Genomic DNA, 17,395 nt, shown 5'->3' on the forward strand with positions numbered 1-17,395 from the left:
ACGCGTTTATTATCGGAGCTCTCTAGCGAGGAAAATAACAATATACTTAATAAAAATGTTCTTTTCAGCGCGACCACGTATCAGTAATTATAAGTAAGTTACGATAAATAATTGTATGATAGTAGTTTTAAAATATAAATGATATTCTATTCAAAGGTTAATTTTTAAATCGCACTTATAGTAATTATAAGTACATAAGGTTAGATAAGATTAGATTAAATAAAACCATAATTTATGGATTGGAATTTTCTATTATAATCTTGGTTAAAATTTAGAGTTAAATCAATTTAATATTAGGGAAATTATTTTCAAAAATCGTAATTTAAGGTGAGGTATGTAAGTTCAGAAAAAGAACTTAATAGAATACATATCATTTGTTGTTGATGATTGTTGATTATCTTTTGTTTTTAGTCGCATGAATAGCAAATTATTTTTTAAGTATTTTTAATTTAATTAAAATCATAGTTTAAGTTGAGGTATTTCAGTTAAAAAAAAAGAACTGAATAGAATAGGTACACTGCTAAAAAAAAAAAAATGGGACAGTGCTATATCTCCCGTTCTACTGGGGCGATTCACGAAATTCAAATTGCGTTCTTCATGTCTCGAAAGCACGACTTAGGATATATATTAGATTTATATATAGCACTATTCTAACATAGGTATTTTGACACAAAATCGGACTTTTTATGAAATAACATACCAATTTTTTTACATATTTCGATTCTACGACTCAAATTATGCCAGAATACCAAATTTTGTAAAAATCGTACGAATAGTTTTTGAAATATTAACTCTCAAAATTTTAGCTCCTCAATGTTAATTGAATTTGGCAAATATTTATTTATGTCTCTTTTTTTATTAAACTTTTTTGATTTTTTATCTCATATTTCGAAATTTAGGTTCATTCCAAATAAAATTTACCCATTTTTTGTGTTTTATTTTTTTAAATTTCTATTTTTAAATAATTTTTATAAATTTTTCGAAAAAAATTTTGAATTATAACCTATAAAATTTTTACCATCATCTTAAAGTAGGTATATTTTTAAGCATATCTGCAAAAAATTAGACTTTTTTTATTCAAAATTTTCTAAGATATACACAAATTTACATATTTTCGCGTTTTGAAATTTGGCATCTTTTTTTTTAGCGATAATAACGCCAAATGTGGTCTATGGATTTTTGTTATGCTGTATTGCCACAGCTATTTTTAACCTTAAATTTCAAGTAAAATTTTACGGAGAATTAATTATATGACATTTCTTCCCTCAATAATGCGTAATAAATATTTATTAATACTATATAAAAAGCTATTTTTTAAATACATTTTTAAATATTTTTTTTAATTTCTCTCTATCTTTTTTTTTTTTTTTTTTTTTTTTTTTTAATAAGAGTAAATTTTTACCTTCGGCGTTTTCTCGTCTGCTACTTAACTTCGTTTCAATCGAATAAAACTAAGAATTTTCGTCTAAAACTGAGAATTTTCGTTTGATGTTTATTTGAATTTTATGACATTAACTGCACAATTTATTTTTAAAAAAACTGATGCTTTTGAAGTGGCTGAAAGAGCGGCTGGTACTATCATCCATATTTTTAAAGCACAGTATATTTTTATAGAAACAAAAGATTTAGAATAATCATTTTTATAAAAGTCAAATTATGATATAAATATACAACCCTCTAGAGACTTAATTAATGGAAGTTCAATGGTTATGTAGAAATGATCTGCAGCTACTTAATCACTGGATTTCCGTGAACAAGTAAGAATAATTATATAAACGACACCCAACATTCTGAATTCAATTAACAACGAGGATACGATGTTTATTAAATGAATTCAAGAAGTTTTAAAACATAAAAAATCAACTCATTTTTTAACCTAAAATGTATTTTTGTTCGTAGCGTATTTTCATTATTCTAATTTAAAATTCTAATAATTCTTAAAATTCTAATTTAGAATGTAATTGTCAAGAACTGATTCCTAATCATCAGTAATATAATAAGAAATTATTATGGTTATTAATAAATCCTTCTCATAAAGTAATTGCAAATATTTTTAAAAACTTTCCGTCTAAATGCAAATATTTTTAATTTTATATTAATCAAGATTGCACACGATATTACTTATTTGCACTTCAATTCTTAACATCAGTTCTAGTAGAAGTTACAAATAAATTATATTTAATTAAGGATTGGATTGGATTGGATTGGAGTATTTAATTATGGCAAAGCACACGAGGGCTATCTGCCTAAAGGGAGGGATACCTTCGTGGAGGACTTTCTAAGGGAAACTGGCTCGTATACACGTTACACATCGGGAAAACCACGAAAACACCCATGCAACCAGCCCATTCGGTACACTGCTCAAAAAAAAAATGGGACAGTCCTATATCTCCCGATCTACTGGGCCGATTGACAAAATTCAAATTGCATTCTTCATGTCTCGAAAGCGCGACTTAGGATATATATTAGATTTATATATAGCACTTTTCTAACATAGGTATTTTGACACAAAATCGAACTTTTTCTGAAATAACATAACATTTTTTTTCCATATTTCGATTCTACGTCTCAAATTATACCAGAATACCAAGTTTTGTAAAAATCGTACGAGTAGTTTTTAAAATATTAGCTCTCAAAATTTTAGCTCCTCAATGTTAATTGAATTTGGCAAATATTTATTAATATCTCTTTTTTTATTAAACTTTTTTGATTTTTTCTCTCACATTTCGAAATTTAGGTTCATTCCAAATAAAATTTATTCATTTTTTGCGTTTTATTTTTAAAATTTCTATTTTTAAATAAATTTTATAAATTTTTCGAAAAAAATTTTGAATTATAACCTATAAAATTTTTACTATCATCTTAAAGTAGGTGTATTTTTAAGCATATCTGCAAAAAATTAAACTTTTTTATTCAAAATTTTCTAAGATATACACGAATTTACATATTTTCGAGTTTTGAAATTTGGCATCTTTTTTTTGAGCGATAATAACGTCAAATGTGGTCTATGGATTTTTGTTACAGTGAATTGCCACAGCTATTTTTAACCTTAAATTTCAAGTAAGATTTTACGGAGAATTAATTATATGACATTTTTTCCCTCAATGAAGCGTAATAAATATTTATTAATACTATATGAAAAGCTGTTTTTTTTTTAAATTATAGATGATATTATTCAAATTTTTAACTATTTTTTTAAAATTTCTCTCTATCTTCCTTTAAAAAAAAATAAAAAAAAATAAGAGTAAATTTTTATCTTCGGCGTTTTATCGTCTGCTACTTTACTTCGTTTAAATCGAATTGTCTAAAACTGAGAATTTTCGTTTGATATTTATTTGAATTTTGAAGTGGCTGAAAGAGCGGCTGATACTACCATCCACATTTTTAAAGCACAGTATATTTTTATAGAAACATAATATTTAGAATAATCATTTTTATAAAAGTCAAATTATGATATAAACATACAGCCCTCTAGAGACTGAATTAATGGAAGTTCAATGGTTATGTAGAAATGATCTGCAGCTACTTAATGGCTGGATAAGTCAGCAGATTCTGTGGACAAGTAAGAATAATTCTATAAACGCCACCCAACATTCAGGATTCAATTAACAACGAGAATACGATGTTTATTAAATGAATTTAAGAAATTTTAAAACATAAAAAACCAACTCATTTTTATCCTAAAATGTATTTTTGTGCGTAGCGTATTTTCATTATATCCTTAAAATTCTAATTTAGAATGTAATTGTCAAGAACTGAATCCTAATCATCAGTAATATAATAAGTAATTATTACGGTTATTAATAAATCCTTCTTATAAAGTAATTGCAAATATTTCAAAAAACTTTCTGTCTGAAAGCAAATATTTTTCTGTGCAAATATTTTTAATTTTATATTAATCAAGATTGCACACGATATTATTTATTTGCACTTCAATTCTTAACGTCAGTTACAAATCAATTATATTTTATCAAGGATTGGATTGGATTATTTAATTATGGCAAAGCACAATTATGGCTCGTATACACGTTACACATCGGGAAAACCACGAAAACACCCATGCAACCAGCCCGTTCGCGGGATTCGAACCTCGGACCGAACTACCAGTGATCAGCGTCTTTACCGCTCGGCCGTTTGTGGGTTTTAATGAAATGGAAGGCGATAACTTTATTTAAAATGATTGTCAGAAATACCAAAATGTTTCGAAAAGTTGGATACTTTTTAATATACTTTCAGAATGCTTAAAGGAAAAGAGAAGAAAAATAAATTTTTTCGTAAAATTTAGTATTTCTATTTTTTTTAATTTAAAACTTTTCAATGTTATGATATTTCATTCTTGCGATTTCAAAAATAAAATATTTGACTAAAATATGAATAACATTTTAAGAAACCAAATGTAGGATAAAATTGTGTAAAGCAATGGGCACAATGATAAAACTGTTTAAAGCAGTGTATGCAAGTCATCCTAAGTTAAAATGTCGGTTATACATCTCTCTTATTTATATATATCTTTTCTGAACGGAATATTGAAAGGCGTGTAAAACTGTGTGTTACTGTATTTTCTCTTTTAATATAGTATGCAGTTTTCAAACTCATCGTAGTCTGGGTTACAAAGTATTCTTCCGAAAGAAACGCAGTTCAAATAAATAAAATCAAATTCTGGAAACCTGATATTAATAAATATATTTAAAATGCTCAGTTCGAAGGAATAAATAGAAAATTTTAAAACAATTATCCGAAGAGACAATGCAACACAAACAATTAAAATAAAAGTATAAAAATTTAAAAATTACCTAAAATAATAACTATGACGAAAAATATATATAAAGAAAACTATTTGAAAAAAAATAAACGCTGCACCTTTATTTACGCAGTTCGAATAGGTAAATAGAAATTTTTAAAACAGTTATTCGGAAAAAAAAAAAAAAAAAAAAAACGTGCAACTTAAACAATTAAAATGAAATTCGAAAAAGAAAAAATTACTTAAAATAATGAGTTATAATTAAAAATATAATATAAAAAATATTATTTGGAAAAAAGGAACGATGGTGACTTTTTTTCCTCTCACGGGAAAGGAAACTAGGTTGCCATATATTAAGAAGTTCGCCAAGTGAAGTATTCTTGGCGCAAACTGACAAAAAATGCCAACATAAATTTGTGAATTTCTCCGTAAATTTCGCTCCAAATTTTACAAAATTTCGTATTTAGGCGTAATTTGAGTCGTAGAATCGAAACATGTAAAAAAATTGGTATGTTATTTCAGAAAAAGTCCGATTTTGTGTCAAAATACCTATGTTAGAATAGTGCTATATATAAATCTAATATATATCCTAAGTCACGCTTTCGAGACATGAAGAATGCAATTTGAATTTTGTCAATCGGCCCAGTAGATCGGGAGATATAGGACTGTCCCATTTTTTTTTTTAGCAGTGTACCTTTTGTTTTTTATGATTGTTGATTATCTTTTGTTTCTAAATGGTAAGTATTTAGATATTTTTTACTGCGGCACATACTGATAATATGGCAATTTGTGCATAAGTAATCATACATATAGAACTGAATAAATTTTTTACAGAAATTATAAAGTCATGTCTGGAAGACGTCGTCGTTCGAACATAGGTCGTAGTAAAGCTGTGAACGTTGTATATAAAGACATTCTGTAATATATTAATTGTTGTAAAAATAAAATAAATAGGTAAAAATGTAAAAAGTAAATAAGTAAAAATGTAGTGTATGAATTTAGATATTCCAAAGATAGCAGGAAATCTTCATGGTATAGGAAAAGGGGAATTGTTTTACTCCATATTTAACGCGTGCGGGCCACGGGCAGTAATGAATAAATCAAAACAACTGGATCGATTTTAATCATTTTTTCAGTGAGTGGCATAGGCTATATAATTTATACCCGTGCGAAGCCGGAGCGGGTCGCTAGTTCATAGTAAATTTAGGTTGCATAAAACCACGGAAAAAGCTTTATCAGTCTGCTGAAACATTATACCTATCTATTACCATGATAAATCACACAGTTTCATTTCTTTAATGCATGAATACACAGATTTTATATTTTGTAAAAACAAATAAGTCTCACATTAATCAATGTTTAAAAATATAATGATAGTTTTAATTTATTTAAAGAAAACTAAAGTGAAGTACAGTCAAAAGTCGTTAATCCGGACTCGTCGGGACTTCGGCGATTCCGGATTATCGATTTTTCCGGATTATAGATCATCTGTTTAAATCTGGTAAGATGGCATGCAGAAATTCTAAAATTAAAAATATGAACTCGTAATTTATTAAATAAAGAACAGTTATGATCTAAATGGTATCAAAATATACAAAAAAAAAAAAAAAAGCTTAATATTTATTTGTTTACTTTATTAAACATTTCTTTCAATGTAAGTTGTTTAAGTTGCTTCGTTTTATGTGATAATACTTTCTCTTTAATTCTATAAACAGACATAATTTCTTGTTCAGTTACAAAGTTCCGCTGTTCAAGTCCCGTAATTGCTGTGCCGAGAATACCGACTAACTTGTCAATCGAAATTTTTTCGTTTTCACTAACCTCTCTGTCACCTTCTTCATATCTTTATCCATTTTTTGCAGCAATTCCACTTTTTGTTTGATGGACATCGAAACATACTTTCGTTTCTTAGATCCTTTGGGAGCTCCAGCATCGGAAATTCTATTTGACATAATCGAAAGTTCAAGTTTACTTTTCTAAAATTGCTCTTACACTCTGCAAAAAATAATAAGCCGGATCCAATTCGAAGATTAAAGAACAACGCAATCATCAACATTAACTGAAATAGATAATTAGATAATTTTAGCTTATAACGTCTGTTATACATAAAACACGCACGTGAAAACATATTCTGCGCTTGCGCACACGCATATGCGCACGCGTAAATGCCTATACGCATATGTCAACGCGGCGCATGCGCAGAAAGTTTTTAGCTTTGAGGTCCGGATTATAGATCATTCCGGATTATGGGTGTGCGAATTAATGACTTTTGACTGTATAATGTCAATTTAATAGCAATAAAATAAAAAATAACCTAGCTTTTGAAACATTCATAACTAAAATAAAATAACCTTTATTTCTTGAAGTTTTAGCTTCAACTGTACAAGCTTAACTACAAGCTGCTTCTTTCTATCATGTCTGCCCTCAGTCCTGATCATTTCTTTACATTGTTCGATGGCCATTTCTAGCTCTTCTGATGTTGAAAAGCAAAAGTAACCCTACAAATAGATCAAACAAATAGACATAAATGCTAATTCCTACACTAACTGCATGCTTTAATCATAGACATGCATTCAAGATTTATATCTTTGGATCAAAGTTACGACATCATATACGAAAAACCCAAAAGCAGCTGACATTATAATTAGTTTTTATATATGAAAAAAGCACTTTTTAGAATTATTTCGAGTGATGAAGCTCGAAATGATGAAAAATACTTGGGAAATGTATTCCTAAGAATTTCCTACATAGGAAATGTATTCGATGAAAAATACTTAGGAATTAATGTAATTACCTCGGTGAAATTTGGCGATTTTTTACAGATGAAAAGTTAAAATTACTTACTGGGATGTAAGTATGTTACTTTCTTTTTTTTTTTAGACTCACAAACTATTGATATTTATCATAAATAGGCTAACATTATTAACATATGAAAAGAAAATATACTGTAACAATTTAAAATATAAATTTTAACTTATACTCTTCTTCAAATCTTCCTGTAATTTTTTTCCGCTATTCTCTCCAAGTACAGTGCTCTGTTTTTGCTTAAAACAAATCAGATAATCACTTGGAATACCTCAAAAAGAATACATATGAAAATAGTGATATTGCATAAATAAAAACATTGGGCACTTTGTGATCAGGGGACCGGATTCAGAAATGTATGCATGTGTGTTCGTATAAACACATGCATACTGTCTGTCTACGGTAAGAACAGCTCTCGCCAGTTTGTCTGCGGCTGTCTGTTGCCGTAGAAACGAGCCGTGACCCATTTTTCGTAGGGGTGACTTGAAGATTTACTTCTCAGTTTGCCACCTTGGTATATTTAAAGATGATTTGGCGATATTCACATTTTGTTTTAGTTTCAAGTAAAATGCTCGTTGACCCTTTGCGTCGACCGCGACATTCAATTTCCAAAAATGAAAATTGATGGCGTAAATAAAGTTTTTGCAGTCAAGGAACGGTCTTTGATTTTGCCGTGTGAGGTACAAGTCGCTGAATTTGCCATCCTTCTAGATGTACAATGAGTAAAAATATATCAAAATAACTTGTAGGGAAATGCATTTAAAAATCCGTGCTTATTTTTGAAGAAAAATGCTCTCAATAAATACTTTTTGCGAACATTTCTTCTTTTCCCATACCTTCAAACTAAACCAAAAGCTGGTCAATTTAATGACGAAAGGAAGTGAAGGTAAATAAAAATCAAAACTGTTTTTTACTTAATTACCAGTGGTTTGGGTTGGTTTATATGTTTACGGAAAGCCTCCAGGGTTAAATGCCTAAGAGGAGGGATGCCTTCGTGGAGGGCTTGCTAAGGAAAACTGCCTCGTATACACGTTACACATGGGGAAAACACCTATGCAGCCAGCCCATTCACTGGATTCAAACCTCGGACCGAACTACAAGTGTTCAGTGACTTTACCGATCGGCCGCTGCTGGGCCTCTTAATTACCAGTGCCCATTTATGCATCATGCTGCTTTTTATAGACACTGTAATAGCTTGTAACATAATAAAATGTTAAAATCAGAACAAAATTAAGGTCTCTTAAATTATTCAGTTACCTATTTTATATTTAAAATTATACGAAATTTATATAATTATACAAAATTTGGCTTTTATAACTGCAGTGAGCACTGTTGCATTAATATAATTTTGTATTAATATTTTCATAATAAAACAAAACTTATTTAATTTCAATTAAAGATTAAAAATTATTTTTTAAGCAAATTATACCATGGACTTGTGGGTCCCCAAGAACACAGTAATGGGAAATGAAGCAATCATTCAGTGTTCTTTAATATCCACAGGGGGGGTTTCGCCTCTGCCGAAGGCTCATTGTTGCCCACTTTTGGTAATCTTTCATTTACATATTGGTAAAGAAAATATTGAACCTAGAAATATCCTCACAACTTGACAAAGCTATCAGATGAAGAAGAGGGATGCTTTCGTGGAGGACTTTTATAGAGGTATAACATCTGAAAAGTCATCTGAGTCACTGTCGCAAGATTCCGTTTCTTCTGAATCAGAATCAGAATCGCTGCTGCCAGTTTGAATTATTAATCCATCCACTATCATTTCTAAAAGTTCATCCTTGTCCCAATAATAATTTTCAAGTTTTTCTACGTGGTTGCAGTGCGCCTGCCATTCTTGAGAAGTGACTTCATCCAAAGCTTTTTGTGTTAAATTTTTCAAATTTTCCAAGCTTAAGTCCCCAGTCACACTCCTTTTCTTGATCAGTCTTTTAACTGATGACCAAACGTATTCAATTGCGTTTAGATCACAGTGGTAAGGAGGGAGACGCACAACATGATGCCCATTTTCCTTTATGATGTTGTCAATTTTATATATTACTTTTTTAGGACGATTGCATTCTATTAAGCTGAACAGTTCCGCTTTTCGCATTTTGGAATCGCAGGATATCGTCTTCTTCATCAGCCAATTAACCATTGTTTGCTTTGTAGCATATTTCGTAGGTGTCGGATCTTCAATTTTTGTGTGATACGGGGCATTATCCATGCATACCACACTTTGAGGTCGTAAATTTGGAAGGAGCTTTTCCAACACCCATTTTTCAAAATTTCCATAGTTCATTTGCCCATGGTAATCCCCGCTTTGAGCTGATGCTTTATATATAAGTTGGGCACCTGGAATAAATCCTGCGGAAGAGCCAGCATGGACAACAATCAGTCTATTTTTGGAACTGACATTTATCTGTGCGCCCAAAACCGCATCATGCTGCCAACATTTCTTAAAAGTTAAATTGCTGTCAATCCATGTTTCATCGATGTAAACGATGTGGCGTCCACTTGCTCTGAGTTTCCTCATTTCGCGTAAATAATTGTTCCTCCAAAATACAATGTGAAGTCTTTCGATAAGAATTTTTCTTTTGTTAACACATTTCTTCCAGCGAAAATTCATTGAACGCAAAACTTTGCACAATGAGTCTTTTTGCCACGGGAAGTCTATTTTTTACCTCAAGACAGGCAATAATTTCCGCACAGATGGCACTTTCTTTTCTTTGATGTAAAAGTCTTGTACAGTCTGCCGTATAACGCATTTGTCAAAATCATCAATTTGGCACTTATGATTAGCAGGGCTTTTACGTTTCTTTCCAGGCGTATTTAGAAGTTGATCTTTCCACATTGTTGATACTTTGCGCTTAATTTTTTTAATTGTATACTCCGATACTCCAGTAGGTTGCGATGTTCTCTTCAAAACTTGAGGAAGAGGAACTACTAAAGAGTTCGCCGAAGCTTCAGAAGCGCAAAATTCTGCGACACTGTACACGATTTGACGTGCCCGAGACTTTAAAGGTTGACCTTTCTTAAACTGGAAGGGCATTTTAAAAAATTGGCGATTAACAAAGCACTACGAAAATCAAACTAAATATAAGCAAATTTGAACAAATACCAGTACAAAAGATATAACAACGAGAATAAAAATAGCTAATAGTAATAATATAAGGCTTAAGAAAAGATGCGTGCAGCTGGAATGAAACCAAGAAGACGAATGATAAACTCTTTTCCCTTCAGCCAACAACAGTCGCCAAAAACAAAATAACAATAAAGCAACCCTTGGTTCGTCCGTATTTGAAATATACCAGCCCTGTTGCTATAGCGACCGCCACCCACCAGACACCGTGGCGGGAGGTGTTCTTACCGTAGACAGACAGCACATATGTACCTACACACAATTCGAAGATTAAGGAACAACGCAATCTGCAACATTAACTGAAATAGATAATTAGATCATTTTAGCTTAGCTTATCCCGTCCGTTATACATTAAACGCGCATTCGTAAACGTATTTTGCGCACGCGCACACGCAAATTAGCAGCGGTAAAGGTCTTAAGCGCGACGCATGCGCAGAAAGTTTGTAGCTTTGAGGTCCGGATTATAGATCATTCCGGATTATGGGTGTCCGAATTAACGACTTTTGACTGTATAATAGTAAATAACTATCTAAGATTGATGTTTTAATTTAGATGAAAGGATAATTTCATATAATATTTTTTATTACTATAATTTATATAAAAAAAAGCTAAACATGACTGAATGGAAGCATAATAGTAAATAACTATTTCAGATCATTATTATAATTTATATAAAAATTGCTAAACATAACTGAGTGGATGCCGGCATTGCTATTTCGCTACCGAGTTATCGCTAAAGCACAGTTTCATCTCGGTGGTTGTTCAAACATAATTTTCTATAATGAATGATAACTTTTCTTTGAAAAAATTCTCATTAAAGTGCAGAATCGCCTACTTATTTGTTTGCCACTTTTTACAAGGGTTAAAAACAATTGGATTTTTATCAATTTTCTTTTACTTTTTAAGTGAAAATAGGTCGATGTGTACATAGATAAAGTCAAGGGTGTGCGCAGTGCCATTTTTGTGCAATTCTGGGATTTTTTTTTAGTGAAAATAGGTCGATGTGTACATGGATACCAAGTATGTGCAATTTTTAAAAACGCGTCAAGCAGTGGGTGATTCTGTACTTTACCAAAAATTCTACTGCACACTTTTCATCATGGGCAATTTGCAAATTGTGAAATCCATAAGATATCAAAAAAGAATTCAAAATCAAAAAAGGATTTTAAAATTAAACTGGTATTTCAATGGCGTCTTAAAAAATATGGAACTATATAAACTTAAGCAATCTGAAATCAGCATGTACGCTAGATTTGGCACGCTGTTAAATGGGCACGTTTATAGATTTGACGCTTTTGCACATACATTTTCGCTGAATTTTTTTTACGGTCCTCAAAACGGATTAGTACCGGAAAAATTATATTATTCTAGAATGAGTATTTGGTTAATATTTGGATTATGGTAACTTGGTGATTTTTTGGCGAAAATTTGGCAATCAACCCTGCTACAGCAACCTGCTAGTTTTGTTTTGGACACCATTTTGTTTTCATGAAGTAAAACCATGTTTTTTTATTTTTTACCCAACATTTTTTCCAACAATCTGCTAGCCGAATTACACTTATACTAGAACTTTTATGGAACAAAAATGCTTAATCATGACGAAGATTATTAGGTGCGAAATAGAGAGAAAGTGCAGAATCGCAAACTGCTTGCCGCGTTTTTAAGAATTGCACATACACGGTGTCATCCATGTACACGTCGACCTATTTTCACTTTTAATCACTTTAAATCTTTATTTCACTTCCTTTCTATAAAAACATCCCAGAATTGCACAAAAATGGCATTGTGCACACTCTTGACTTTATCCATGCACACTACTAAAGACCTAGCTAGTAACTTTTATCGCCTTACCAAAATGTTGCCAAACTCCCTGTTACCATATTCCAAAGATTAGCCGAGTATTTTATAAAATTTTTACGAAAAATATAACAATATAAATTTAAAATTAATTCAGACAACTACCTGAATATTCTTCTCATAATGTAGCAAAAATTGGAACAACTGGATGACAAATTTAATTTATACAAATTTTTTTCCAAAGTCAGGCTTAGCAGCACGAATTGCTCATCCCCACAAGACGACGTATCTGGTTAACGTGCCCTCCCAAGAGAATGCTTCGGTAACAAAGGTACCCGTCGTGAATGGGTTAATTACCAGTAATTGAATACTTTTATGCATTTACATTGAAATAACTTAAATATTATAAAAATCTAATTTATTATACTCATTATCATATATGAAAGAAATATATGTAGAAAACATAGATTTAAGCCATTTGAAAAAGCAGCTTTAGTTTTGAAACAGGAATATAAATTCAGGAACCACTTTGCGAACAAAATTTATAACTGTTCATCATTCATAATAAATATTACACCTTTATATTATTAATATAACTCCTAAAATAAAATTGAAGACCCAAATTCTGTGGTAACTTCTAAATAATTTTTGAAGAAGAATTACACTTCTAAATAGACAGGGCTGAAGAAAAGTTGCATTTCTACACAGAAAAGTAGAGAATAGCTCAGGAATGGGAACAAAAGATATCCATGCATTGATAAAACTGCACTCTGCAAGAAAATCTTAAAATATTACAATAATTTTTCATTTGCCCTTGAGGGAAATTTTTGGGAATTGTTTATTATTTAAAACATAAATTTATTAAAACTAAAATTATTTAAGAGGATCTATTTCTTTTCTATAAATTTCCCAGATGTACAGGAAAAAAAAAATTATGGCACTTTTTTTATTGTTTATGTTAACATCATGGGTTGCCACACATTTTTAGTGCTATGGTGCATTGCCATCAATACCTTTTTGCAACTTTTTACCTTACCATTTTTTTATTTCTCTGACTTCCCAGGATTTTCCAGGTGAGTGGGAACTCTTACAAAAAGGAAAGGTGAATAATGTTAATTGGGAGGTTAAATGAAAGCACTCAAAACCTTCTTCCCAAGTTTCAATAATGTTTAAAATTATACAATTAATCCAGCTTTTTTTAATAAGGTCCCTTTTTTTAAAGAGGGGGAGATATTTTAATTAAAAATAGACTCACTTAAAAGACGAATGAATTCATTAAAAACAAAATTCTACTCGATGAACGCAGCTGTGAGGAAATGTTGATGCACTTGAAGAAAATGCCAGAAAGGAACTGAAAAGTTATACATGCAGAAAATGACTTATGGTTGTAATATCTAACGAATTACTTCAGAAAATGAGTAACAGGATAAGGATGACTTCAGATAAATGACGACTTTCTGATTATAGGTATATTCTAGATAACATTATCAATTATCTTGATAAAATTATGAAGATATGCTATCATTGTTAATCATACATATTCCTTTTATGAATCATTCTTTTCATGTGAATTCAGTGAGTTTCAAAACATGGAACTTCTAAAGAGATTCATTGATGTACACTTCAAAATTCATATACATACTCATGTTTGAATTCAAATTTATTAAAATATTCCCTTTATTAACATTTACCATTTAATCTTTATGTAATTACTATTCAGAATGGTAAAGAGATTCTGTAAATCTATTTCTTCATATATGAATAACACTTTTCTTTATGATAAACAGACGATTCTTATAAGTTATTTTACACTTCTTTCTCACAAATTCCTCACTATTTAAATTTTTCATAAGCAATGTATTTTTTTATTAACTATGAAACTGTTTAATTATATGTACCATTTTCTCTTTCTAATAAGCATATTTTTACAGGCACAGTGGCATAAAATTCTTTCCCTTCATAAAAAAGTCAATGATTCTTCAAGAATAATAATTTTATTTGCAAAATATGACTCTCTGTTTTTACATATTTATATTAAACCTTTATTACAAAACAGTTAAGAAAGTAATAATATTAAACTTTTACGATGATGTATGTCAATAATATATTTTTAAGACTTACTTCTGGTCGAGAAAAATGATTTTCAGTTAAGCCCAGCTCCACATTAATTTCTGGTGGATTTTCAAGTGACACTAAAACATCAAATCAGAATTATATAAATATAGTACACATGATGTTACCTATTTCAGGCACATTTTTGCATTACTACTGTAATATTAATACAAATAAATATAAATTAAATACATACCAGTTTTATAACATTCTTCATCAGAATCTTCAGCTGAAATACAACAGGAAGGCAAGAATTCTGTAGATATCTTGTGCGAGAGTCCCGCTATATCCTCTAGCTCTCGTCGTACAAATTCTTTTGGCATACTTTCACTACGTATTTAAAAGCGCATATTTAGCAATCAACACAGGAGAAATAAATTTTAAAAAATGCTGATAGTTACAATAATCTTCACAAAATTTATTTGAAGATCTGAAATTCCGAAGTCCATATTACGATATATTTAATGTAATCGAGATGTACTCAAGATATTTATAAAAATGTTGTTTCAAATGATTAAGAAGAAAAGAATTACTTATCAATTATTTTGTTATTACTCACTTGTAGATTACGGAATCAAAAAAGATTATTCACATCACACAAAAACTTCTTCAACAATATATTCTAATATTTAGTCCAATGCCGTAAGTAAATCATGAATAATGGTGATCATTAAATCTTAAACTAATAAAATGCATGTCAAACAGATAAACAAAGAAAAAGAAATCGCATCAAGTTCATTGACAGATTACGAATTTCTGTCGTGTAAAACTGCGTTTAGGGATCCGAATTCGAACAGTTTTTCAGGGCGCTTATTTAAAGACTATGTATACACGGACGTTCTTTGGCTTATTACCGTATGACCGAATTGCGCAAAGACCCATTATAATATCCACACACCTTTTCCCGTTAGTCGCGCAGCAAGAATTGTTTATATTTTAGCGTAAACAGTAAACTGTGACTGACGTGCGTTTGCTTCACTTACTTTTTTCACAATTTAAGATGAACTTAAGTCGTATTTAACAACTCATAAATATATAAACTTATTCTAATTACTGCTTTGGGGACCGAGATAAAAGCTTTTAGGAATTTTGGTAAACACCATGTAATTTTTTATGCATATGAATAAAATTAGAACCATTACTCCATTTCTTTGTATCTGTTAATGCATAAGCATTTAAAATTCTTTCCGAATCTTTATTTTCAGCAGTTATGGTCTTGTGGGACCACGATTAAAATCCAAAGAAGTACAGTGTCCCGCTAGTATTGACTGTGTCTTCATAACTTGGAGAATTTGTTTTTAATATGTTTGGCTTTGAAAAATGAAATATGGCTTTATTATGATAATGCATTTTCACAAATTTTGTGGGCAAAATTTTAAAAGTTTAAAGTAAAGAAAATTCCTTCTAACGTTCTAATGTAGAATTGGGTGCCCCCTTCGATTAGCGACAATTTTTTTTTTAAATTTTGGCGACGAAACATTATTTCTGGTTACCATGATAGTTTTAACTTTGTTTTAGCTTCCTGATTTTTTTAAAATGAAAATATATTGATTTGTACAAATTTAAGGCAGTGGGCAATGCCTAGTTTGTGCAATTCTAAGATTTTTTTTTTAAGGAAAAACCGATCGATGTGTACATGGACGCAGAGTTTGTGCAATTCTTTGATTTCTTATTTTGGTTTTGTCAAAGAGGTTAGGTTTTGTGTAGCGTCTATCTTGAAATTGTGCCTTCCTGGCGCCGATCTTAGCGTCAAAATGAATCGCCAAAAAACAAGGGGCACCTATTAAAAACTAAGTTTCTCACTTCAAGATGTAAAGTTGAGGGAAAATGCGTTTCTATGCAATGATGTAAAGATGTTCTATGCAATGACCAATTCAATGGTTCAATGATGTTCTATGCAATGACCGGAAAGGTTTAATCCTAGTATCCGGTGCACACGGGATTTGGCTACTTTTGGCGGTTTTTATGATGAGCAGTAAAAACGGGACATATACGATGAGTAGTAAACGGGTCATTCAAAGAATATATATAGTTATGGGTCATTCAAAGAATATATATAGTTATACATATTATATACTATGTATATAGTAATAGTATATAATGTATAGTATATACATAGACGTTCTTTAGGTCATTTTCGGTGTTGGCAATAATTTTCAAAATCGCGCCAAGGCTGCAACGTATACTAGGATTTTACCATAGGAAAAAATGAACAGAGAATGTGGTTTGGTAAACAAAATGCTAATTAAAAAATTTCTAAGGCTATTGTTCGTTCAACTCAGTGTGTATCCTAGTGTATACCTTGGAAATCTGATGTACAACTTTAGGAGCATGGAATAAATATCCGTAGCAAATAAACTTTAAAAAAAGTGCAAAAGATGTTGTTATATTGGTAATAAAATGAATTTCAACATAAATTAAAAATATTTCAGTGTGAATGCTGCATATAAAAAATGTATTCAATAAAAGCTAATTGAAATCAGTGTTATTACTAAAAGCACAAATAAGCAAGCTGATGATTTTTTTTTTTTTTTTTTTTTTTTTTTGAATTAGTGTACCATTTTGAGTAAAGTATAGCTTTTATGTTGTATTATATTTCTTAAAAGCAAAATGCTCACAAAATTATTGAGGAAAGAGATCCCCCCCCCAAATCACTATAATCATCATTTAATCGTACTTCTTTTATGCATTAATTTAAAAACACCATTTTTTAATTAGTTCATAAACTTTAACAGGACTTTTTTTTTTTTTTTTTTCATTTCAGGGCTATATACTTCAGGGTTCAGTTAAAGTTGTATTTTTCTCAAAAGTTG

At 30.4% G+C, this 17,395-nt stretch overlaps 2 protein-coding genes across 7 annotated transcripts in view; both read right to left on the minus strand.

Annotated features, from left to right (window-relative positions):
* The window catches only part of DEF8 (differentially expressed in FDCP 8 homolog), a 146,793-nt gene that overhangs the window by 104,170 nt on the left and 25,228 nt on the right, over positions 1–17,395 (minus strand). For 2 of the 6 annotated variants that reach the window (XR_015039391.1, XM_085810509.1), the window contains exons 1-4: positions 15,725–15,744; positions 14,779–14,912; positions 14,592–14,662; positions 7,093–7,239 (exon numbers count right to left, since the gene is read on the minus strand). Coding sequence is in view for 5 of the 6 variants with exons in the window: in XM_085810509.1 (XP_085666635.1) it covers positions 7,093–7,239; positions 14,592–14,662; positions 14,779–14,912; positions 15,725–15,729 (357 nt within the window). In the remaining variant the exon portion in view is untranslated. Of the gene's footprint in view, positions 1–7,092; positions 7,240–13,725; positions 13,864–14,591; positions 14,663–14,778; positions 14,913–15,141; positions 15,488–15,724; positions 15,745–17,395 lie in introns of those variants that run through there. The other 4 variants (XM_085810511.1, XM_085810510.1, XM_085810512.1 and 1 more) reach the window with 4 other exon arrangements.
* On the minus strand, positions 9,201–9,833 carry LOC146998368 (uncharacterized). Its single transcript, XM_085812269.1, has one exon. It carries the CDS (start codon positions 9,831–9,833, stop codon positions 9,201–9,203), a length of 633 nt encoding a protein of 210 aa, XP_085668395.1.

This window comes from Stegodyphus dumicola, chromosome 2, assembly GCF_044657685.1.
Source record: "Stegodyphus dumicola isolate Sdum_Otavi_A_Nest chromosome 2, ASM4465768v1".
NCBI classification, from domain to species: domain Eukaryota; kingdom Metazoa; phylum Arthropoda; class Arachnida; order Araneae; family Eresidae; genus Stegodyphus; species Stegodyphus dumicola.